Genomic DNA, 26,339 nt, shown 5'->3' on the forward strand with positions numbered 1-26,339 from the left:
ACTCTGGACCTGGTTATTACCAAGGGGCTTTCTACTGGGCCCACCCATAACCACAGCCATACTCTGGACCTGGTTATTACCAAGGGGCTTTCTACTGGGCCCACCCATAACCACAGCCATACTCTGGACCTGGTTATTACCAAGGGGCTTTCTACTGGGCCCACCCATAACCACAGCCATACTCTGGACCTGGTTATTACCAAGGGGCTTTCTACTGGGCCCACCCATAACCACAGCCATACTCTGGACCTGGTTATTACCAAGGGGCTTTCTACTGGGCCCACCCATAACCACAGCCATACTCTGGACCTGGTTATTACCAAGGGGCTTTCTACTGGGCCCACCCATAACCACAGCCATACTCTGGACCTGGTTATTACCAAGGGGCTTTCTACTGGGCCCACCCATAACCACAGCCATACTCTGGACCTGGTTATTACTAAGGGGCTTTCTACTGGGCCCACCCATAACCACAGCCATACTCTGGACCTGGTTATTACTAAGGGGCTTTCTACTGGGCCCACCCATAACCACAGCCATACTCTGGACCTGGTTATTACTAAGGGGCTTTCTACTGGGCCCACCCATAACCACAGCCATACTCTGGACCTGGTTATTACTAAGGGGCTTTCTACTGGGCCCACCCATAACCACAGCCATACTCTGGACCTGGTTATTACTAAGGGGCTTTCTACTGGGCCCACCCATAACCACAGCCATACTCTGGACCTGGTTATTACTAAGGGGCTTTCTACTGGGCCCACCCATAACCACAGCCATACTCTGGACCTGGTTATTACCAAGGGGCTTTCTACTGGGCCCACCCATAACCACAGCCATACTCTGGACCTGGTTATTACTAAGGGGCTTTCTCTTGACATATCCTCTATAGTTGATGTTGCTTTATCTGATCACCACTGGGGATGTTATACTACCTTGTTGTCCATAGCACAGGGTAATACTGAACGCATTATTAAGAAACACTATCTTACCTCTGAAGTTGCTACAGATTTTATTGAGTTAATGAACAATACTCCACCACCTATTCTGCCATCCTCTAGTGATGATTTAGTTGATAACTTTAATAGTAAATTAAGGGCAACCATTGATGCTATAGATCCGGTAAAGTTGACAAAGGACACATCCAAACGGAGAGCCTCTTGGATGAGTGGGTGAAACTAATCAATTAAAGACAATTAAAGCTGCAGGTCCATTATGATATTCTGAGAGAGCAACTTGGCATATATTACAAGGCAATTAGAAATAGCCAGACGGGCTCATTTTACTAAATGTATCACTAATAATCAGAATAATTTCTTCTCGACCATTGATGACCTGATAAATCCTACCCCCCCCCACACACACACATCTATGTGAACTCTCCCCCACATCTAAAAAAATGTGACGCCAATTGCACGCTTCCTCCTCTGTAGCATTGTGTTGTGTGACAAAACTGCAGTGTTATTTTAAAACTGTTATTCTAGATTCTAAACTCCATGTCTAATCGCACATTATGAATGTGACCCAAATGGCTTTTTAACCACCTGAGAAACATTTCCAAGGTGCAGCTGTTTCTCTCTCTGAGGCTGATACAGAGAGACTCATCCATGCTTTAATTACAAACAGGCTTGACTACTGTAATGCTCTCCTGTCTGGTCTACCCAAGAAAGCCATTGGTCAACTGAAAAACATACAGAATGCTGCAGAACGGGTACTGACCAAGACCAGATGGAGAGAACACATTACACCGGGTTTAAGGTCTCTGCACTGGCTGCCTGTCAGTTTTAGAATTCATTTGAAGATTCTTCTATTGGTTTTTAAATAAATCCACGATTGTTCTCCCCAATACATGTCAGACATGCTTTTAAGTCATGTACCCAGTAGGTCCCTCAGGTCCTCTGGCATTGTCCTTTTAAACTATCCCAAAGCCTAGGACCAAGAGGCAAGGACAGGCAGTCTTTAGTTACTATGACCCCAGCCTCTGGAATAGCCTGCCAGAGAACCTGAGGGGAACCAAGAGGTCATGGAGAGACAGTCTTTAGTTACTATGCCCCCAGCCTTTAGTTACTATGCCCCCAGCCTTTAGTTACTATGGGCCCCCAGCCTTTAGTTACTATGCCCCCAGCCTTTAGTTACTATGGGCCCCCAGCCTTTAGTTACTATGGGCCCCCAGCCTTTAGTTACTATGGGCCCCCAGCCTTTAGTTACTATGGCCCCCAGCCTTTAGTTACTATGGGCCCCCAGCCTTTAGTTACTATGCCCCCCAGCCTTTAGTTACTATGGCCCCCAGCCTTTAGTTACTATGCCCCCAGCCTTTAGTTACTATGCCCCCAGCCTTTAGTTACTATGCCCCCAGCCTTTAGTTACTATGCCCCCAGCCTTTAGTTACTATGGCCCCCAGCCTTTAGTTACTATGGGCCCCCAGCCTTTAGTTACTATGGGCCCCCAGCCTTTAGTTACTATGGGCCCCCAGCCTTTAGTTACTATGGGCCCCCAGCCTTTAGTTACTATGCCCCCAGCCTTTAGTTACTATGCCCCCAGCCTTTAGTTACTATGGCCCCCAGCCTTTAGTTACTATGCCCCCAGCCTTTAGTTACTATGGCCCCCAGCCTTTAGTTACTATGGGCCCCAGCCTTTAGTTACTATGGGCCCCCAGCCTTTAGTTACTATGCGCCCCAGCCTTTAGTTACTATGGCCCCCAGCCTTTAGTTACTATGGGCCCCCAGCCTTTAGTTACTATGCCCCCAGCCTTTAGTTACTATGGGCCCCCAGCCTTTAGTTACTATGGGCCCCCCAGCCTTTAGTTACTATGCCCCCAGCCTTTAGTTACTATGGGCCCCCAGCCTTTAGTTACTATGGGCCCCCAGCCTTTAGTTACTATGGGCCCCCAGCCTTTAGTTACTATGGGCCCCCAGCCTTTAGTTACTATGCCCCCAGCCTTTAGTTACTATGCCCCCAGCCTTTAGTTACTATGCCCCCAGCCTTTAGTTACTATGGGCCCCCAGCCTTTAGTTACTATGCCCCCAGCCTTTAGTTACTATGCCCCCAGCCTTTAGTTACTATGCCCCCAGCCTTTAGTTACTATGGGCCCCCAGCCTTTAGTTACTATGGGCCCCCCAGCCTTTAGTTACTATGCCCCCAGCCTTTAGTTACTATGCCCCCAGCCTTTAGTTACTATGCCCCCAGCCTTTAGTTACTATGTCCCCAGCCTTTAGTTACTATGGGCCCCCAGGCTTTAGTTACTATGCCCCCAGGCTTTAGTTACTATGCCCCCAGCCTTTAGTTACTATGCCCCCCCAGCCTTTAGTTACTATGCCCCCAGCCTTTAGTTACTATGCCCCCAGCCTTTAGTTACTATGCCCCCAGGCTTTAGTTACTATGTCCCCAGCCTTTAGTTACTATGGGCCCCCAGCCTTTAGTTACTATGGGCCCCCAGCCTTTAGTTACTATGCCCCCCAGCCTTTAGTTACTATGCCCCCCAGCTTTTAGTTACTATGTCCCCCAGCCTTTAGTTACTATGCCCCCCAGCCTTTAGTTACTATGCCCCCAGCCTTTAGTTACTATGCCCCCAGCCTTTAGTTACTATGCCCCCAGCCTTTAGTTACTATGGGCCCCCAGCCTTTAGTTACTATGGGCCCCCAGCCTTTAGTTACTATGGGCCCCCAGCCTTTAGTTACTATGGGCCCCCAGCCTTTAGTTACTATGGGCCCCCAGCCTTTAGTTACTATGGGCCCCCAGCCTTTAGTTACTATGGGCCCCCCAGCCTTTAGTTACTATGCCCCCAGCCTTTAGTTACTATGGGCACCCAGAATTTAGTTACTATGCCCCCAGCCTTTAGTTACTATGCCCCCAGCCTTTAGTTACTATGCCCCCAGCCTTTAGTTACTATGGGCCCCCAGCCTTTAGTTACTATGGGCCCCCAACTTTAGTTACTATGGGCCCCCAGCCTTTAGTTGCTATGGGCCCCCAGCCTTTAGTTACTTCGGGCCCCCAGGCTTTAGTTACTATGGGCCCCCAGGCTTTAGTTACTATGGGCCCCCAGCCTTTAGTTACTATGGGCCCCCAGCCTTTAGGTACTATGCCCCCAGCCTTTAGTTACTATGCCCCCAGCCTTTAGTTACTATGGGCCCCAGCCTTTAGTTACTATGGGCCCCCAGCCTTTAGTTACTATGCCCCCAGCCTTTAGTTACTATGCCCCCAGCCTTTAGTTACTATGCCCCCAGCCTTTAGTTACTATGGGCCCCCAGCCTTTAGTTACTATGCCCCCAGCCTTTAGTTCCTATGCCCCCAGGCTTTAGTTACTATGTCCCCAGCCTTTAGTTACTATGGGCCCCCAGCCTTTAGTTACTATGGGCCCCCAGCCTTTAGTTACTATGGGCCCCCCAGCATTTAGTTACTATGGGCCCCCAGCCTTTAGTTACTATGCCCCCAGCCTTTAGTTACTATGCCCCCCAGCCTTTAGTTACTATGCCCCCAGCCTTTAGTTACTATGGCCCCCAGCCTTTAGTTACTATGGGCCCCCAGCCTTTAGTTACTATGGGCCCCCAGCCTTTAGTTACTATGCCCCCCAGCCTTTAGTTACTATGCCCCCAGCCTTTAGTTACTATGCCCCCAGCCTTTAGTTACTATGGGCCCCCAGCCTTTAGTTACTATGGGCCCCCAGCCTTTAGTTACTATGGGCCCCCAGCCTTTAGTTACTATGGGCCCCCAGCCTTTAGTTACTATGGGCCCCCAGCCTTTAGTTACTATGCGCCCCCAGCCTTTAGTTACTATGCCCCCAGCCTTTAGTTACTATGCCCCCAGCCTTTAGTTACTATGGGCCCCCAGGCTTTAGTTACTATGCGCCCCAGCCTTTAGTTACTATGCCCCCAGCCTTTAGTTACTATGGGCCCCCAGCCTTTAGTTACTATGGCCCCCAGCCTTTAGTTACTATGGGCCCCCAGCCTTTAGTTACTATGGCCCCCAGCCTTTAGTTACTATGGGCCCCCAGCCTTTAGTTACTATGCCCCCAGCCTTTAGTTACTATGCCCCCAGCCTTTAGTTACTATGCCCCCAGCCTTTAGTTACTATGGGCCCCCAGCCTTTAGTTACTATGGGCCCCCAGCCTTTAGTTACTATGGGCCCCCAGCCTTTAGTTACTATGGGCCCCCAGCCTTTAGTTACTATGGGCCCCCAGCCTTTAGTTACTATGGGCCCCCAGCCTTTAGTTACTATGCCCCCAGCCTTTAGTTACTATGGGCCCCCAGACTTTAGTTACTATGGGCCCCCAGCCTTTAGTTACTATGGGCCCCCAGCCTTTAGTTACTATGGGCCCCCAGCCTTTAGTTACTATGCCCCCAGCCTTTAGTTACTATGGGCCCCCAGCCTTTAGTTACTATGCCCCCAACCTTTAGTTACTATGGGCCCCCCAGCCTTTAGTTACTATGCCCCCAGCCTTTAGTTACTATGCGCCCCAGCCTTTAGTTACTATGGGCCCCCAGCCTTTAGTTACTATGCGCCCCCAGCCTTTAGTTACTATGGGCCCCAGCCTTTAGTTACTATGCCCCCAGCCTTTAGTTACTATGGGCCCCCCCAGCCTTTAGTTACTATGGGCCCCCAGCCTTTAGTTACTATGCCCCAGCCTTTAGTTACTATGGGCCCCCAGCCTTTAGTTACTATGGGCCCCAGCCTTTAGTTACTATGGGCCCCCAGCCTTTAGTTACTATGGGCCCCCCAGCCTTTAGTTACTATGGGCCCCCAGCCTTTAGTTACTATGGGCCCCCAGCCTTTAGTTACTATGGGCCCCCAGCCTTTAGTTACTATGCCCCCAGCCTTTAGTTACTATGGGCCCCCAGACTTTAGTTACTATGCCCCCAGCCTTTAGTTACTATGCCCCCAGCCTTTAGTTACTATGGGCCCCCAGCCTTTAGTTACTATGGGCCCCCAGCCTTTAGTTACTATGGGCCCCCAGCCTTTAGTTACTATGGGCCCCCAGCCTTTAGTTACTATGGGCCCCCAGCCTTTAGTTACTATGGGCCCCCAGCCTTTAGTTACTATGCCCCCAGCCTTTAGTTACTATGGGCCCCCAGCCTTTAGTTACTATGCCCCCAGCCTTTAGTTACTATGCCCCCAGCCTTTAGTTACTATGGGCCCCCAGCCTTTAGTTACTATGCCCCCAGCCTTTAGTTACTATGGGCCCCCAGCCTTTAGTTACTATGCCCCCAGCCTTTAGTTACTATGGGCCCCCAGCCTTTAGTTACTATGCGCCCCAGCCTTTAGTTACTATGCCCCCAGCCTTTAGTTACTATGGCCCCCAGCCTTTAGTTACTATGGGCCCCCAGCCTTTAGTTACTATGGGCCCCCAGCCTTTAGTTACTATGGGCCCCCAGCCTTTAGTTACTATGCCCCCAGCATTTAGTTACTATGGCCCCCAGCCTTTAGTTACTATGTGCCCCCAGCCTTTAGTTACTATGCCCCCAGCCTTTAGTTACTATGGCCCCCAGCCTTTAGTTACTATGCCCCCCAGCCTTTAGTTACTATGGGCCCCCAGCCTTTAGTTACTATGGGCCCCCAGCCTTTAGTTACTATGGGCCCCCAGCCTTTAGTTACTATGCCCCCAGCCTTTAGTTACTATGGCCCCCAGCCTTTAGTTACTATGCCCCCAGCCTTTAGTTACTATGGGCCCCCAGCCTTTAGTTACTATGGGCCCCCAGCCTTTAGTTACTATGGGCCCCCAGCCTTTAGTTACTATGGGCCCCCAGCCTTTAGTTACTATGGGCCCCCAGCCTTTAGTTACTATGCCCCCAGCCTTTAGTTACTATGCCCCCAGCCTTTAGTTACTATGGCCCCCAGCCTTTAGTTACTATGGCCCCAGCCTTTAGTTACTATGGGCCCCCAGCCTTTAGTTACTATGCCCCCAGCCTTTAGTTACTATGCCCCCCAGCCTTTAGTTACTATGGGCCCCCAGCCTTTAGTTACTATGCCCCCAGCCTTTAGTTACTATGGGCCCCCAGCCTTTAGTTACTATGCCCCCAGCCTTTAGTTACTATGGGCCCCCAGCCTTTAGTTACTATGCCCCCAGCCTTTAGTTACTATGGGCCCCCAGCCTTTAGTTACTATGCCCCCAGCCTTTAGTTACTATGGGCCCCCCAGCCTTTAGTTACTATGGGCCCCCAGCCTTTAGTTACTATGGGCCCCCAGCCTTTAGTTACTATGGGCCCCCAGCCTTTAGTTACTATGGCCCCCAGCCTTTAGTTACTATGCCCCCAGCCTTTAGTTACTATGCCCCCAGCCTTTAGTTACTATGGGCCCCCAGCCTTTAGTTACTATGCCCCCAGCCTTTAGTTACTATGGGCCCCCAGCCTTTAGTTACTATGCCCCCAGCCTTTAGTTACTATGTCCCCAGCCTTTAGTTACTATGGGCCCCCAGCCTTTAGTTACTATGGCCCCCAGCCTTTAGTTACTATGGGCCCCCAGCCTTTAGTTACTATGGGCCCCCAGCCTTTAGTTACTATGGGCCCCCAGCCTTTAGTTACTATGGGCCCCCAGCCTTTAGTTACTATGGGCCCCCAGCCTTTAGTTACTATGGGCCCCCAGCCTTTAGTTACTATGCCCCCAGCCTTTAGTTACTATGCCCCCAGCCTTTAGTTACTATGGCCCCCCGGCTTTTGTTAATATGGGCCCCCAGCCTTTAGTTACTATGGGCCCCCAGCCTTTAGTTACTATGGGCCCCCAGCCTTTAGTTACTATGGGCCCCCAGCCTTTAGTTACTATGGCCCCCAGCCTTTAGTTACTATGGCCCCCAGCCTTTAGTTACTATGGGCCCCGGCCTTTAGTTACTATGCCCCCAGCCTTTAGTTACTATGGGCCCCCAGCCTTTAGTTACTATGGGCCCCCAGCCTTTAGTTACTATGGGCCCCCAGCCTTTAGTTACTATGCCCCCAGCCTTTAGTTACTATGGGCCCCCAGCCTTTAGTTACTATGCCCCCAGCCTTTAGTTACTATGGGCCCCCAGCCTTTAGTTACTATGGGCCCCCAGCCTTTAGTTACTATGGGCCCCCAGCCTTTAGTTACTATGGCCCCAAGCCTTTAGTTACTATGGCCCCCAGCCTTTAGTTACTATGCCCCCAGCCTTTAGTTACTATGGGCCCCCAGCCTTTAGTTACTATGGGCCCCCAGCCTTTAGGTACTATGGGCCCCCAGCCTTTAGTTACTATGGCCCCCAGCCTTTAGTTACTATGCCCCCAGCCTTTAGTTACTATGGGCCCCCAGCCTTTAGTTACTATGGGCCCCCAGCCTTTAGTTACTATGCGCCCCCAGCCTTTAGTTACTATGCCCCCAGCCTTTAGTTACTATGGGCCCCCAGCCTTTAGTTACTATGGCCCCAGCCTTTAGTTACTATGGGCCCCCAGCCTTTAGTTACTATGCCCCCAGCCTTTAGTTACTATGGGCCCCAGCCTTTAGTTACTATGGGCCCCCAGCCTTTAGTTACTATGGGCCCCCAGCCTTTAGTTACTATGGGCCCCCAGCCTTTAGTTACTATGCCCCCAGCCTTTAGTTACTATGGGCCCCCAGCCTTTAGTTACTATGCCCCCAGCCTTTAGTTACTATGGGCCCCCAGCCTTTAGTTACTATGCCCCCAGCCTTTAGTTACTATGGGCCCCCAGCCTTTAGTTACTATGGGCCCCCAGCCTTTAGTTACTATGGGCCCCCAGCCTTTAGTTACTATGGGCCCCCAGCCTTTAGTTACTATGGGCCCCCAGCCTTTAGTTACTATGGGCCCCCCAGCCTTTAGTTACTATGGGCCCCCAGCCTTTAGTTACTATGCGCCCCAGCCTTTAGTTACTATGCGCCCCCAGCCTTTAGTTACTATGGGCCCCCAGCCTTTAGTTACTATGGGCCCCCAGCCTTTAGTTACTATGGGCCCCCAGCCTTTAGTTACTATGCCCCCAGCCTTTAGTTACTATGGGCCCCCAGCCTTTAGTTACTATGCCCCCAGCCTTTAGTTACTATGGGCCCCCAGCCTTTAGTTACTATGCCCCCAGCCTTTAGTTACTATGGGCCCCCAGCCTTTAGTTACTATGCCCCCAGCCTTTAGTTACTATGGGCCCCCCAGCCTTTAGTTACTATGCGCCCCAGCCTTTAGTTACTATGGGCCCCCAGCCTTTAGTTACTATGGGCCCCCAGCCTTTAGTTACTATGCCCCCCAGCCTTTAGTTACTATGGGCCCCCAGCCTTTAGTTACTATGGGCCCCCAGCCTTTAGTTACTATGGGCCCCCAGCCTTTAGTTACTATGGGCCCCCAGCCTTTAGTTACTATGCCCCCAGCCTTTAGTTACTATGGGCCCCCAGCCTTTAGTTACTATGGGCCCCCAGCCTTTAGTTACTATGGGCCCCCAGCCTTTAGTTACTATGGGCCCCCCAGCCTTTAGTTACTATGGGCCCCAGCCTTTAGTTACTATGGGCCCCCAGCCTTTAGTTACTATGGGCCCCCAGCCTTTAGTTACTATGCGCCCCAGCCTTTAGTTACTATGGGCCCCCAGCCTTTAGTTACTATGCCCCCAGCCTTTAGTTACTATGGGCCCCCAGCCTTTAGTTACTATGGGCCCCCAGCCTTTAGTTACTATGGGCCCCCAGCCTTTAGTTACTATGGGCCCCCAGCCTTTAGTTACTATGCCCCCAGCCTTTAGTTACTATGGGCCCCCAGCCTTTAGTTACTATGGGCCCCCAGCCTTTAGTTACTATGGGCCCCCAGCCTTTAGTTACTATGCCCCCAGCCTTTAGTTACTATGGGCCCCCAGCCTTTAGTTACTATGGGCCCCAGCCTTTAGTTACTATGGGCCCCCAGCCTTTAGTTACTATGCCCCCAGCCTTTAGTTACTATGGGCCCCCAGCCTTTAGTTACTATGGGCCCCCAGCCTTTAGTTACTATGGGCCCCCAGCCTTTAGTTACTATGGGCCCCCAGCCTTTAGTTACTATGCCCCCAGCCTTTAGTTACTATGGGCCCCCAGCCTTTAGTTACTATGGCCCCCCAGCCTTTAGTTACTATGGGCCCCCAGCCTTTAGTTACTATGGCCCCCAGCCTTTAGTTACTATGGCCCCCCAGCCTTTAGTTACTATGCCCCCAGCCTTTAGTTACTATGCCCCCAGCCTTTAGTTACTATGCCCCCAGCCATTAGTTACTATGGGCCCCCAGCCTTTAGTTACTATGGGCCCCCAGCCTTTAGTTACTATGGGCCCCCATCCTTTAGTTACTATGCCCCCAGCCTTTAGTTAATTTGCCCCCAGCCTTTAGTTACTATGGGCCCCCAGCTTTTAGTTACTATGGGCCCCCAGCCTTTAGTTACTATGCGCCCAGCCTTTAGTTACTATGCCCCCAGCCTTTAGTTACTATGGGCCCCCAGCCTTTAGTTATTATGGCCCCAGCCTTTAGTTACTATGGGCCCCCAGCCTTTAGTTACTATGCCCCCAGCCTTTAGTTACTATGGGCCACCAGCCTTTAGTGACTATGGGCCTCCAGCCTTTAGTTACTATGGGCCTCCAGCCTTTAGTTACTATGGGCCCCCAGCCTTTAGTTTCTATGCCCCCAGCCTTTAGTTACTATGCCCCCAGTCTTTAGTTACTATGCCCCCAGCCTTTAGTTACTATGGGCCCCCAGCCTTTAGTTACTATGGCCCCAGCCTTTAGTTACTATGCCCCCAGCCTTTAGTTACTATGGGCCCCCAGCCTTTAGTTACTATGGGCCCCCAGCCTTTAGTTACTATGGGCCCCCAGCCTTTAGTTACTATGGGCCCCCAGCCTTTAGTTACTATGGGCCCCCAGCCTTTAGTTACTATGGGCCCCCAGCCTTTAGTTACTATGCCCCCAGCCTTTAGTTACTATGCCCCCAGCCTTTAGTTACTATGGGCCCCCAGCCTTTAGTTACTATGGGCCCCCAGCCTTTAGTTACTATGGCCCCCAGCCTTTAGTTACTATGCCCCCAGCCTTTAGTTACTATGGGCCCCCAGCCTTTAGTTACTATGGGCCCCCAGCCTTTAGTTACTATGGGCCCCCAGCCTTTAGTTACTATGGGCCCCCCAGCCTTTAGTTACTATGCCCCCAGCCTTTAGTTACTATGGGCCCCCAGCCTTTAGTTACTATGCCCCCAGCCTTTAGTTACTATGGGCCCCCAGCCTTTAGTTACTATGGCCCCCAGCCTTTAGTTACTATGGGCCCCCAGCCTTTAGTTACTATGGGCCCCCAGCCTTTAGTTACTATGGGCCCCCAGCCTTTAGTTACTATGGGCCCCCAGCCTTTAGTTACTATGGGCCCCCAGCCTTTAGTTACTATGCCCCCAGCCTTTAGTTACTATGGGCCCCCCAGCCTTTAGTTACTATGGGCCCCAGCCTTTAGTTACTATGGGCCCCCAGCCTTTAGTTACTATGGGCCCCCAGCCTTTAGTTACTATGCCCCCAGCCTTTAGTTACTATGGGCCCCCAGCCTTTAGTTACTATGGGCCCCCAGCCTTTAGTTACTATGGGCCCCCAGCCTTTAGTTACTATGGCCCCAGCCTTTAGTTACTATGGGCCCCCAGCCTTTAGTTACTATGGGCCCCCAGCCTTTAGTTACTATGCGCCCCAGCCTTTAGTTACTATGCCCCCAGCCTTTAGTTACTATGGGCCCCCAGCCTTTAGTTACTATGGGCCCCCAGCCTTTAGTTACTATGGCCCCCAGCCTTTAGTTACTATGGGCCCCCAGCCTTTAGTTACTATGGGCCCCCAGCCTTTAGTTACTATGCCCCCAGCCTTTAGTTACTATGGGCCCCCAGCCTTTAGTTACTATGCCCCCAGCCTTTAGTTACTATGGCCCCCAGCCTTTAGTTACTATGGGCCCCCAGCCTTTAGTTACTATGGGCCCCCAGCCTTTAGTTACTATGGCCCCCAGCCTTTAGTTACTATGGGCCCCCAGCCTTTAGTTACTATGGGCCCCCAGCCTTTAGTTACTATGGCCCCCAGCCTTTAGTTACGATGGGCCCCCAGCCTTTAGTTACTATGCCCCCAGCCTTTAGTTACTATGGGCCCCCAGCCTTTAGTTACTATGGGCCCCCAGCCTTTAGTTACTATGCCCCCAGCCTTTAGTTACTATGGGCCCCCAGCCTTTAGTTACTATGGGCCCCCAGCCTTTAGTTACTATGGGCCCCCAGCCTTTAGTTACTATGGGCCCCCAGCCTTTAGTTACTATGGGCCCCCAGCCTTTAGTTACTATGGGCCCCCCAGCCTTTAGTTACTATGGGCCCCCAGCCTTTAGTTACTATGGGCCCCCAGCCTTTAGTTACTATGGGCCCCCAGCCTTTAGTTACTATGGGCCCCCAGCCTTTAGTTACTATGGGCCCCCAGCCTTTAGTTACTATGGGCCCCCAGCCTTTAGTTACTATGGGCCCCCAGCCTTTAGTTACTATGCCCCCAGCCTTTAGTTACTATGCCCCCAGCCTTTAGTTACTATGGCCCCCAGCCTTTAGTTACTATGCCCCCAGCCTTTAGTTACTATGGGCCCCCAGCCTTTAGTTACTATGGGCCCCCAGCCTTTAGTTACTATGCCCCCAGCCTTTAGTTACTATGCCCCCAGCCTCTGGAATAGCCAGAGAACCTGAGGAGGGCTGAAACTGTTGACATATTTAAAAGAGATCTTAAAACACACCTTTATAGCTTTGCTTTTCCTCAGGAGGCTTTTTAGTCGTTCCGTTTTTATTGTTATTCTTTCGTTTTTTTTTATCCTCTTACTTTTGTTTTGTAATAAATATACAAGTTTTTATTTTCAGTGTTTTTATTCGTTTTTTTTCCTGTGAAGGACATTGTATTGCATTCCATGTCTGAAATGTGCTGTATAAATAAAGCTTGATTTAATGTCCACTATCGTTCCAGTGCCCAAGAAAGGTAAACTAACTGAACTGAATGACTACCGACCAGTAGCAATCACTTCCTTCATCATGAAATGCTTTGAGAGGCTAGTCGAAGACCAAATCACCTCCTCAACACACTCCACCCTCTCCAATTCACCTACCGCCCTGACAGATCCACGGACGACGCAATCGCCATCGCACTGCACAACTGCCCTCACCCACCTGGACCAGAGGACTGAATATGTGAGGATGCTGTTTATCGACTACAGCTCAGCCTTCAATACCACGGTGTCCTATAATCTCATTACAAAGCTCACGGCCCTGGGTCTGAACTCCTCCCTGTGCAACTGGGTCCTGGACTTCCTGACGGGCCGCCTCCAGGTGGTGAAGGTAGGTAACGTTACCTCCTCGACGCTGATTTTCAACACGGGGGCCCCACAAGGGTGCATCCTCATCCCCTCCTGTATTCCCTGTATACCCACGACTGACTGGCTTCACACAGTCCCAACTCCATCATCAAGTTCACTGATGACACATTACCAACAACAACGAGGCAGCCTACAGGGAGGAGGTAGGCATTCTGACGGCCTGACGCCAGGTAAACAAATCTTTCCCTCAATGTCAGCAAAACAAAGGAGCTGATTGTGGACTTCAGGAGGAAGTCAATAACTTCAAGTTCCTTGGCGTACACATCTCAGAGAAGCTGAAATGGTCTAACCACATGGACACCATAGTGAAGAAGGCAAGACAGCAACTCTTCAAACTGAGGATGCTGAATAAATCTGTCCATGTCACAGTGTTCTACAGGAGCGCCATCGAGAGCATACTGTCGGGCTGCATCACAGCCTGGTGCACACTGCCTGCCCTACAGGACACTTACAACACCAGGAAGATCATCAGGGACCCCAGCCACCCGAGCCACGCCCTCTTCTCCCCGCTTCAATCACTCAGATGTGGACAATACAAGAGCATCATGGCAAAAAAAACTGGATGACTGGCCAAGAGTTTCTATCCTCAGACCTTCAGGCTGCTGAATAGACAGCTACCCAGCACAACTACCCCAACAACATTCATCACTGTTGATTATGAACAAAACATGTAGTGTTGGTCCAATGTTTCATGAGCTGAATTAAAATATTCCAGAAATGTTCCATACGCACAAAAAAAAAGCTTATTTCTGTAAAATGTTGTGCAAAAAAAAAAAATGCGTTTACATCCCTGTTAGTGAGCATTTCTCCTCTGCCGAGATAATCCATCCACCTGACAGGTGTGGCACATCAAGAAGCTGATTAAACAGCATGATCATTACACATGTGCACCTTGTGCTTGGGGACAAATAAAAGGTCATTGTAAAATGTGCAGTTTTGTCACACAACACAATGCTACAGACAACTCAAGTTTTGAAGGAGCCACCAGTAATTGGTATACTGACTGCAGGATTATCCACCAGAGCTGGTCCCAGAGAATGTAGCATTCATTTCACTGCCTCCAACGTTATCTTAGAGAATTTGGCAGTACGTCCAACCGGCCTCACAACCGCAGACCACGCGTAACCACGCCAGCTCAGGACCTCCACATCCGGCTTCTCCACCTGCGGGATCGTCTGAGACCAGTCACCCAGACAGCTGATGAAACTGTGGGGTTTACACAAATGAAGAATTTCTGCACAAACTGTCAGAAACCGTCTCAGGGAAGCTCATCTGTGTTGCTCGTCGTCCTCAACAGGGTCTTGACCTGACTGCAGTTCGGCGTCGTAACCGACTTCAGTGGACAAATGTTCACCTTCGACGGCCACTGGCACGCTGGAAGTGTGCTCTTCACGGATGAATCCCAGTTTCAACTGTACCAGGCAGATGGCAGACAGCGTGTATGGCGTCGTGTGGGCGAGCTGTTTGCTAATGTCAACGTTGTGAACAGAGTGCCCCATGGTGGCGGTGGGATTATGTTACGGGCAGGCATAAGCTGCGGACAATGAACATAACTGCATTTTATCAATGACAATTTCCTACCGTCTCCTCTCATTTTCCTACCCTACCCTCTCCTCTCCTCTCCTACCCTCTCCTCTCATTTCCTACCGTCTCCTCTCATTTCCTACCCTACCCTCTCCTCTCCTCTCCTACCCTCTCTTCTCATTTCCTACCGTCTCCTCTCATTTCCTACCGTCTCCTCTCATTTCCTACCGTCTCCTCTCATTTCCTACCGTCTCCTCTCATTTCCTACCCTCTCCTCTCATTTCCTACCGTCTCCTCTCATTTCCTACCGTCTCCTCTCATTTCCTACCCTCTCCTCTCATTGTCACGTCCTGACCAGTATAAGGGTTAATTGTTATGGTATTTTGGTCAGGACGTGGCAGAGGGTATTTGTTTTATGTGGTTCGGGGTGGTGTTTTTGTAGAAGGGTGTTTGATTTATTATTTCCGGGTTTTGGTTTATGTTCTATGTTTATGTATTTCTATGTTTAGTCTAGTGAGTGTATTTCTATGTTAGGTTAATGGGGGGGTTGGGACTCAATTGGAGGCAGGTGCTTCCTCGTTGCCTCTGATTGAGAGTCCTATATATGGGTAATTGTTTGGTGTAGGTTTTGTGGGAGATTGTTTCTTGTCTAGCGTGTGTGAGCCTGAGAAGACAGTTTGTTGATCGTGAGTTCGTTTTGTTATTTTGGTGTTCATTTTGAGTTTAAATAAAGTTCAAGATGAGCAACCACATATCTGCTGCATTTTGGTCCTCCTTTCCCAACGACAACCGTGACACTCATTTCCTATCTTCTCCTCTCATTACCTCTCCTCTCATCTCCTCTCATTACCTCTCCTCTCCTCTCATTTCCTATCTTCTCCTCTCATTACCTCTCCTCTCATCTCCTCTCATTACCTCTCCTCTCCTCTCATTTCCTATCTTCTCCTCTCCTCTCATCTCCTCTCATTTCCTACCCTCTCCTCTCCTCTCATTTCCTACTCTCTCCTCTCATTTCCTTTCTTCTACTACTCTCCTCCTCCATTACACAAAACCCTGATTCTAATATACCCCAGGTAAACATACTGTACTACCCCAGACTTGTGTTTCCCATTACCCAAAACTGAATGTTGACTTCAATGACCCCAAACAGAGAGCATAGGCTAATATTGTCCTTTCATCTCTCCTTTTCCTTTCATCTCTCCTTTTCCTTTTATGATCTACCATTCTAAAACTGTAAAGTAATCATATTACCTAAAATGGTGTACCGTATTCGACCAACATGTGTTTATTGAATTTCAGTAATACATTCAAAAGATGACTGTAATTACGCCAGAGTTTACAAGCTGGTCCCTTCTCTTCTAGCGTTGCCTACTCTGGCTCTGTAATGAGAGTCCTTTATAGATGCAGAGAGTTCTCTAACCCAGGTCTTTAAACCCATAAGTCCCAACAGTCATCTTTCACTTCAACTATGTTTTTAATCCTCTATTCCCGATGACAGATTTTCACCCACTGCAGAATCCCAACCCTCTGAGACTCAACCATAACACACAAACCAGTTAACAGACCCGTCAACCAACTACTACACACACACACACACACACCCAGCGACCAACATCCACCCACACGGAAAAAGGGGGGGTGCGCCTGTGATCTCGAATGCACTTTGAACGTCTGTCATGGTGTATAAACAGTGTGTACGGTACTGTACAGTCGCCTGTGATCAAAACAAGCTTAGACGGAGTTCCAAACAAAAACCACAAAGTGGGTCGGTCAGCGCAACGAACCACAGGAGTTTAACAACAAACGGACGTCTGCTTTCATTTATCAGAAGCCTTTAGTGTGCAACAAGACGACAGGGACACATTGATCTCTCTCTCTCTCTCTCTCTCTCTCTCTCTCTCTCTCTCTCTCTCTCTCTCTCTCTCTCTCTCTCTCTCTCTCTCTCTCTCTCTCTCTCTCTCTCTCTCTCTCTCTCTCTCTCTCTCTCTCGCCCCACCTCTCTCTTTCTCTCCCCTAATTTCTCTCTCTCTCTCTCTCTCTCTCTCCCCCACTTCTCATTCTCCATTACTACAAAAGACCAAAACCACAGAAGCATTTTAGTCCTCCCACCGCTAGGGGGCGATCTACCTGTGTACTGCAGAACGAAGCCGTTGCTGCTGAGCGACGCGTCGCTGCGGAAGGCGAGGAAGAGCGTGTTGGAACTGCTCTCGATGCGGTCGGGGACGTCAGTACCGTAGAAACTCCCCAGCAGAGGGTGGAGGGAGTCAGGACCGTCATAGATATGGAGGAAGTCATAGCTGGGCTCCAGACTGAACCTGAACAACACAGAGAAGGAGACGATTGGTCACATTAGAAAATATATCATAGGTGTAAATTTGAATATCGTAAAAACATGTGTTTTTTCGTACCTAGCTAGCATAATATGTGAATATTCTGTGGTTTTCGTACCTAGCTAGCATAATATGTGAATATTCTGTGGTTTTCGTACCTAGCTAGCATAATATGTGAATATTCTGTGGTTTTCGTACCTAGCTAGCATAATATGTGAATATCGTAAGATGTGTTTTTGAACTGACCAGGGTATAATGTGGGTAAAGAGTATTCTAGACCATATAAACTGACCAGGGTATAATGTGGGTAAAGAGTATTCTAGACCATATAAACTGACCAGGGATTTAATGTGGTTGCTAACACACATACATGATGATATAAGTTAACAACATTGAGATGCATGGTCTCTACGGGGGCGAATCCAAACTTCCACTTAAAGTCTCGTCAACAAAGTGAACATTTGAATGGAAGTTAGGATTTGCCTCTATGTGGTTGAAGTTGAATGCGACAGAAATATTGACTTTAGTCGACGTTAAAACGTTGACAATATCAATGCATATGGACTGTGTAGACCATGTGTGTATGTCATTAGTGCCCAGGGTAACACTCACTGGTTGAAATTGAGTGCGATGACGTAGTCGGGAGTGACAGAGACGGTCCAGTCACATTCTCGTCCGTGGGGGTACGGCTCGGGGTACTCTGGGGACAGGATCAGCCCAGTGCGGCTCGTCAGGTTCCCCCCACACGGAGCTGTGATACAGGAAGAGAGAGGAGAGGAAACATGAGAAGTTGAGGATGATAAAGATAACAAGATCACATTATACAGTAGTTCCAATGACAGAGCAATAAAACGGCTTTCCATTAGAAGGCACCCATTTACGACCTGAATCAGACCATTCCTCGTCCCCAGGCTAAACATGCTCCTTCGTAGCATTAATGAAACTGTCACTAACCTCTGGGGGGAGAGGGGAGGGAGGAGGGGAGAGGGGAGGAGGGGAGAGGGGAGAGGGGAGGGAGGAGGGGAGAGGGGAGGGGAGGAGGGGAGAGGGGAGGAGGAGAGGGGAGGGAGGAGGGAGAGGGGAGGAGAGGGGAGGGGAGGAGGGAGGAGGAGGGGAGGAGGGGAGAGGGGAGGGGAGGAGGGGAGAGGGGAGGGGAGGAGGGGAGAGGGGAGAGGAGGCATGTGGTTTTCCTACTGAGCTAAAAAAAAAAGACCCACTGTAGTGGTCTAAGTCACCAACGATCTCCTATGTGGATAACTGACTAAATAACTGCAGGACCAGCTCCGTTGCCTTCATGTGCTGAATTGCATTACCCGTAGCTACTTCAAGCTTCTGTGTGTATGTGGTTTACCTATCGAACTAAACAGACTCTACTGTATACTGTATTCACTAAAGAACTCCTATGCACATACCTGTATTTAACTAAGGTACTAACAGAGTCCATACACTATAATGCATTTAACTAAGGCACTAACAGAGTCCATACACTATAATGTATTTAACTAAGGTACTAACAGAGTCCATACACTATAATGCATTTAACTAAGGCACTAACAGAGTCCATACACTATAATGTATTTAACTAAGGTACTAACAGAGTCCATACACTATAATGCATTTAACTAAGGTACTAACAGAGTCCATACACTATAATGCATTTAACTAAGGCACTAACAGAGTCCATACACTATAATGCATTTAACTAAGGTACAAACAGAGTCCATACAATATAATGCATTTAACTAAGGTACTAACAGAGTCCATACACTATAATGCATTTAACTAAGGCACTAACAGAGTCCATACACTATAATGCATTTAACTAAGGTACTAACAGAGTCCATACACTATAATGCATTTAACTAAGGTACAAACAGAGTCCATACACTATAATGCATTTAACTAAGGTACTAACAGAGTCCATACACTATAATGCATTTAACTAAGGTACTAACAGAGTCCATACACTATAATGCATTTAACTAAGGTACAAACAGAGTCCATACACTATAATGCATTTAACTAAGGCACTAACAGAGTCCATACACTATAATGCATTTAACTAAGGCACTAACAGAGTCCATACACTATAATGCATTTAACTAAGGCACTAACAGAGTCCATACACTATAATGCATTTAACTAAGGCACTAACAGAGTCCATACACTATAATGCATTTAACTAAGGCACTAACAGAGTCCATACACTATAATGCATTTAACTAAGGCACTAACAGAGTCCATACACTATAATGCATTTAACTAAGGTACAAACAGAGTCCATACACTATAATGCATTTAACTAAGGCACTAACAGAGTCCATACACTATAATGCATTTAACTAAGGCACTAACAGAGTCCATACACTATAATGCATTTAACTAAGGCACTAACAGAGTCCATACACTATAATGCATTTAACTAAGGCACTAACAGAGTCCATACACTATAATGCATTTAACTAAGGCACTAACAGAGTCCATACACTATAATGCATTTAACTAAGGTACTAACAGAGTCCATACACTATAATGCATTTAACTAAGGCACTAACAGAGTCCATACACTATAATGCATTTAACTAAGGCACTAACAGAGTCCATACACTATAATGCATTTAACTAAGGCACAAACAGAGTCCATACACTATAATGCATTTAACTAAGGTACTAACAGAGTCCATACACTATAATGTATTTAACTAAGGCACTAACAGAGTCCATACACTATAATGCATTTGGTTCAGTCAATAAAGTCCCCTTAAGTGGTTTTGCAGGATGGAGACAACTGATGCCTGTGGACATTAAACCCTGTTGTGTTTTCACCTGTACCTCTTGGAACCAGGAACACCCACAAATTCTCTCTCTCTCTCTGTTTGTGTTTTCAAAGGAACCTTCAAACTAATTAAGCCTGGCCCTGATTAAACAAGGCAGCTAATTACAATGTCTTAATTGCTGTTGTTAATTACTGACTCTCTCTCCCTCTCTCTCTCTGAGACCAAAGGTGGAGGACTCTGTGATCATAGAGAATTACTTGCAGTACAACAGCAGCCATTCAGTCTGTTTGTCTGCTATTTACTGAGACCATCTTAATTGCACCATGTTCCCTATGTAGTACACTACTGTTGACCAAGGCTCATAGGGCGAATAGGGCTCTGGTCTATAGTAGTGCACTATATAGGGAATAGGGCTCTGGTCTATAGTAGTTCACTATATAGGGAATAGGGCTCTGGTCTGTAGTAGTGCCACTATATAGGGAATAGGGCTCTGGTCTGTAGTAGTGCCACTATATAGGGAATAGGGCCGTTTGGGATGCTGCCTCTGTGTTGGCTGAATGGAACAGAGAGCAGACTGATATCCAGGGGAAAAGACGGACAGACGGACAGAACAACCGTTGGGTTTGTTGTCACGGAGGAGGAGGAGGATTCCAGGCCGGAACGGCTGTGTCTTACAGTGGTACTAACCTATTGAATCATACTAAGCTGTGTAGATTGGACGAGTACTGCAATCAAGTTGTGGTCGTAGGAAAGGCTATGTTAGGTAACAGAGAAGCTACATGGTATGACCATCATCTGGAGAACTGTAGCAGGTCTAGTTGTATCAGGTTCAGTTGGTAAACACATTGGGTGGCTGAAAATGACCTGTACGTAGGTGACATTGACACAGTGTCATAGAATAAGTCGTACTCATCCTTGAAAATGTCGTACTGGAGAGAAGAGGACCAAAACGCAGCAGGTATGGGCAGGCTTATCTTGATGTTTATTTATTTTCTAAATGAACGCCAAAATAACAAACCACGAGAATGACCGAACAACCAACAGTCTGGCAAAGCACTAGGCTCAACACAGAACAATTCCCCACCACCCCAAAGACAAACACACACACCTATATAGGACTTCCAATCAAAGGCAACTATACACACCTGCCTTCAATTGGAAGTCCCAATCATCAACCCAACATTTAACCAACACAAACATGCCACGTCCTGACCAAAACTAAAACACTAGCTCCATCTGCTGGTCAGGACGTGACACACAGACTGGGTTGGTAATGTAAAGCGGTGTAGTTACCTGTGCAGGTGGGTATATGGTTTGGTAGGTAACGTGTCTGTGTAGTTACCTGTACAGGTGGGTATATGGTTTGGTAGGTAATGTGTCTGTGTAGTTACCTGTACAGGTGGGTATATGGTTTGGTAGGTAACGTGTCTGTGTAGTTACCTGTACAGGTGGGTATATGGTTTGATAGGTAACGTGTCTGTGTAGTTACCTGTACAGGTGGGTATATGGTTTGGTAGGTAATGTGTCTGTGTAGTTACCTGTACAGGTGGGTATATGGTTTGGTAGGTAATGTGTCTGTGTAGTTACCTGTACAGGTGGGTATATGGTTTGGTAGGTAATGTGTCTGTGTAGTTACCTGTACAGGTGGGTATATGGTTTGGTAGGTAATGTGTCTGTGTAGTTACCTGTACAGGTGGGTATATGGTTTGGTAGGTAATGTGTCTGTGTAGTTACCTGTAGAGGTGGGTATATGGTTTGGTAGGTAATGTGTCTGTGTAGTTACCTGTACAGGTGGGTATATGGTTTGGTAGGTAACCTGTCTGTGTAGTTACCTGTACAGGTGGGTATATGGTTTGGTAGGTAATGTGTCTGTGTAGTTACCTGTGCAGGTGGGTGGGTCAGGCTGCCAGAAGAAGCGGCTGTTGATCTCTGTGCAGGTGATCTCGGTGGCCCCCTGAAGGACGTAACCTGGATCACACTGGAACAGGACATGGTCTCCGGGCTCCTTGCTGTCCCCGCTACGCGTCCCGTTGGCGGGCAGACCTGGGTCGTTACATGACGTAGCAGTAGACACTGGATATAGAGGAAGACTCCACGACGTTAGTGAGATAACAGCTGTTTTCAACTCTACAGTACATACACATAGGGCTGAATAGAAGCTCAAAATATCTTAATTTTCCCATTGACATGTATACATTATTTACATCAAGTCACTAAAGTTACTTACACATATCTCACGTCAGGATCCATCACTACATCATTAACCTGTTAGGGCTAGGGGGCAGTATTGACACGTCCGGATAAAAAACGTACCCAATTTAATCTGCTTACTACTCCTGCCCAGTAACTAGAATATGCATATAATTATTGGCTTTGGATAGAAAACACCCTAAAGTTTCTAAAACTGTTTGAATGGTGTCTGTGAGTATAACAGAACTCATATGGCAGGCCAAAACCTGAGAAGATTCCATGCAGGAAGTGGCCTGTCTGACAAATTGTGTTTCATCTTGGCTCTTTTTATTGAAGACTGAGGATCTTTGCTATAACGTGACACTTCCTACGGCTCCCATAGGCTCTCAGAGCCCGGGAAAAAGCTGAACGATATCGAGGCAGCCTCTGGCTGAAACACTTTATCGCGTTTGGCAAGTGGCCAATCAGAGGACAATGGGCTTAGGCGCGTGCACGAGTCGACCCCATGCTTTATTTTCTTTTGTCTGTTTACCTAAACGCAGATTTCCGGTCGGAATATTATCGCTTTTTTATGAGAAAAATGGCATAAAAATTGATTTTAAACAGCGGTTGACATGCTTCGAAGGTACGGTAATGTAATATTTAGAATTTTTTGTCACGAATTGCGCCATGCTCGTCACCCTTATTTACCCTTTCGGATAGTGTCTTGAACGCATCGAACAAAACGCCGCTATTTGGATATAACGATGGATTATTTTGGACCAAACCAACATTTGTTATTGAAGTAGAAGTCCTGGGAGTGCATTCTGACGAAGACAGCAAAGGTAATAACATTTTTCTTATAGTAAATCTGACTTTGGTGAGTGCTAAACTTGCTGGGTGTCTAAATAGCTAGCCCTGTGATGCCGGGCTATCTACTGAGAATATTGCAAAATGTGCTTTCACCGAAAAGCTATTTTAAAATCGGACATATCGAGTGCATAGAGGAGTTCTGTACCTATAATTCTTAAAATAATTGTTATGCTTTTTGTGAACGTTTATCGTGAGTAATTTAGTAAATTCACCGGCAGTGTTCGGTGGGAATGCTAGTCACATGCTAGTCACATGCTAATGTAAAAAGCTGGTTTTTGATATAAATATGAACTTGATTGAACAAAACATGCATGTATTGTATAACATAATGTCCTAGGGTTGTCATCTGATGAAGATCATCAAAGGTTAGTGCTACATTTAGCTGTGGTTTGGGTTTATGTGACATTATATGCTAGCTTGAAAAATGGGTGTCTGATTATTTCTGGCTGGGTCCTCTGCTGACATAATCTAATGTTTTGCTTTCGTTGTAAAGCCTTTTTGAAATCGGACAATGTGGTTAGATAAAGGAGAGTCTTATCTTTAAAATGGTGTAAAAGTTTTTGCATTTTTGAGGAATTTGAATAACGCGCCACGGGATTACACTGGCTGGCAAGCGTCCCACCTAGCCCATAGAGGTTAACAGATACTTTCTATATGGATTTATATGGCCTTGTAAAGATTAACAGATACAACCACTTCCCCACCACATACACACGACTCCACAAACCTCCCTCCCTCCACTACACCTTGACACACACGGACTCTATCCCTCCTTACCAGAGAACTGCAGAGCGAAGCCCTGTTTGGATGTGAAGAAGTCGGTGTTGAACTGGAGGCTGACGGCGTTGAAGGTGCTGTGGGCGTCAGGCGGAAGGGTCGAGCCGCTGAGCTCCCTCAGGAGGACCCCTCCGTCCTGGGGACCGTCCCAGATACGCAACACATCATGAACCTCCTCCGTATGAAATACCAGGAAGTGGAGACTATGGAGAGAGGAAGAGGAGGTTAGTCATGTGGTAGAAGGAAAGAGAGGAAGATATGGATAAGGAGGAAGAGAGGAAATATATGGAGGGCAGATGAGAAGGAAAGGACAGGTGGAGAAATGGAAAGGTGGGTAGGTGGCAAGGAGATAGGTGAGAAGGAAAGTGGAGGAGGAGAGGAGGAGAGGAGAGGAGAAGTGTAGAGTTACCTAGGAGATAGGTGAGAAGGAAAGGAGAGGAGGAAAGGAGGTGAGGAGAGGAGGGAATCCTCCAACTGTAACACTTCTCTCTTCGTCCAGACATCTTTCAACCAGCTGGAGTCTCCAATACATTACCAGCTGGAGTCTCCAATACATTACCAGCTGGAGTCTCTAATACATTACCAGCTGGAGTCTCCAATACATTACCAGCTGGAGTCTCCAATACATTACCAGCTGGAGTCTCTAATACATTACCAGCTGGAGTCTCTAATACATTACCAGCTGGAGTCTCTAATACATTACCAGCTGGAGTCTCCAATACATTACCAGCTGGAGTCTCCAATACATTACCAGCTGGAGTCTCCAATACATTACCAGCTGGAGTCTCCAATACATTACCAGCTGGAGTCTCCAATACATTACCAGCTGGAGTCTCCAATACATAACCAGCTGGAGTCTCTAATACATTACCAGCTGGAGTCTCCAATACATTACCAGCTGGAGTCTCCAATACATTACCAGCTGGAGTCTCCAATACATTACCAGCTGGAGTCTCTAATACATTACCAGCTGGAGTCTCCAATACATTACCAGCTGGAGTCTCCAATACATTACCAGCTGGAGTCTCCAATACATTACCAGCTGGAGTCTCCAATACATTACCAGCTGGAGTCTCCAATACATTACCAGCTGGAGTCTCCAATACATTACCAGCTGGAGTCTCCAATACATTACCAGCTGGAGTCTCCAATACATTACCAGCTGGAGTCTCTAATACATTACCAGCTGGAGTCTCTAATACATTACCAGCTGGAGTCTCCAATACATTACCAGCTGGAGTCTCCAATACATTACCAGCTGGAGTCTCCAATACATTACCAGCTGGAGTCTCCAATACATTACCAGCTGGAGTCTCCAATACATTACCAGCTGGAGTCTCTAATACATTACCAGCTGGAGTCTCCAATACATTACCAGCTGGAGTCTCTAATACATTACCAGCTGGAGTCTCCAATACATTACCAGCTGGAGTCTCCAATACATTACCAGCTGGAGTCTCCAATACATTACCAGCTGGAGTCTCTAATACATTACCAGCTGGAGTCTCCAATACATTACCAGCTGGAGTCTCCAATACATTACCAGCTGGAGTCTCCAATACATTACCAGCTGGAGTCTCTAATACATTACCAGCTGGAGTCTCCAATACATTACCAGCTGGAGTCTCCAATACATTACCAGCTGGAGTCTCCAATACATTACCAGCTGGAGTCTCCAATACATTACCAGCTGGAGTCTCCAATACATTACCAGCTGGAGTCTCTCATTACTCCAATACATTACCAGCTGGAGTCTCTCATCACTCCAATACAGTGTGTGTGTGTGTGTGTGTGTGTGTGTGTGTGTGTGTGTGTGTGTGTGTGTGTGTGTGTGTGTGTGTGTGTGTGTGTGTGTGTGTGTGTGTGTGTGATGTTGTTTTTTTTTTTTTATTGTGTGTGTGTGTGTGTGTGTGTGTGTGTGTGTGTGTGTGTGTGTGTGTTGTGTGTGTGTGTGTGTGTGTGTGTGTGTGTGGACACTAAAGTGACAACATGGAATACTAAGTTATTTAATTAAGACAAATTGATAAAAGAACTGCAGCTGCTAAGAGACAGACCACAGGTGATGAGGTAGAGAGACAGAGAGACAGACCACCTCAACCCCGTTTAGGCTCCACCTCAACCCCGTTTAGGCTCCACCTCAACCCCGTTTAGGCTCCACCTCAACCCCGTTTAGGCTCCACCTCAACTCGAAGTTGGTTCTGAGCACTGTCAACATTTTAAGTCACAATGCTACTGCAGGTGGTAAGTTGGCCTCAGATGTAATGTAAGCAGCCTGTGCCATGAAATGATAGGGAGACAAAGGCAAGGGAACATGTTCATGGTAATCCCTTTAGTGAATGGAACACACTGGTAAGGGAAGCCCTACCATTGTCATCAGACTACCACCCACAAACACACACACAAATGGCTAATACCCAGGACCATGGCTTAGAATAATCAGTTAAGTGAATTAGTACAGATTCTCTGTGGAATTTTTCAGAAATCTCTCTCTCTCTCTCTCTCTCTCTCTCTCTCTCTCTCTCTCTCTCTCTCTCTCTCTCTCTCTCTAGAATGAGGTATAGATAAAACCAGATGGAAGAGGAGGGAACTAGAAGCTACCTCTAT

The 26,339-nt window shown here is 47.7% G+C and overlaps 1 protein-coding gene across 1 annotated transcript in view; it reads right to left on the reverse strand.

The window, feature by feature from the left end:
• Nucleotides 1–26,339, reverse strand: part of LOC106589158 (CUB and sushi domain-containing protein 2) — an 881,306-nt gene that overhangs the window by 236,381 nt on the left and 618,586 nt on the right. Inside the window, exons 29-32 of the mRNA XM_045709574.1 lie at nt 23,736–23,938; nt 21,798–21,989; nt 17,752–17,890; nt 16,937–17,124 (exon numbers count right to left, since the gene is read on the reverse strand). Coding sequence (XP_045565530.1) covers nt 16,937–17,124; nt 17,752–17,890; nt 21,798–21,989; nt 23,736–23,938 — 722 coding nt within the window. The remainder of the gene's footprint in view (nt 1–16,936; nt 17,125–17,751; nt 17,891–21,797; nt 21,990–23,735; nt 23,939–26,339) is intronic.

The sequence above is a fragment of the Salmo salar genome, chromosome ssa27, assembly GCF_905237065.1.
Source record: "Salmo salar chromosome ssa27, Ssal_v3.1, whole genome shotgun sequence".
Lineage (NCBI taxonomy): Eukaryota > Metazoa > Chordata > Actinopteri > Salmoniformes > Salmonidae > Salmo > Salmo salar.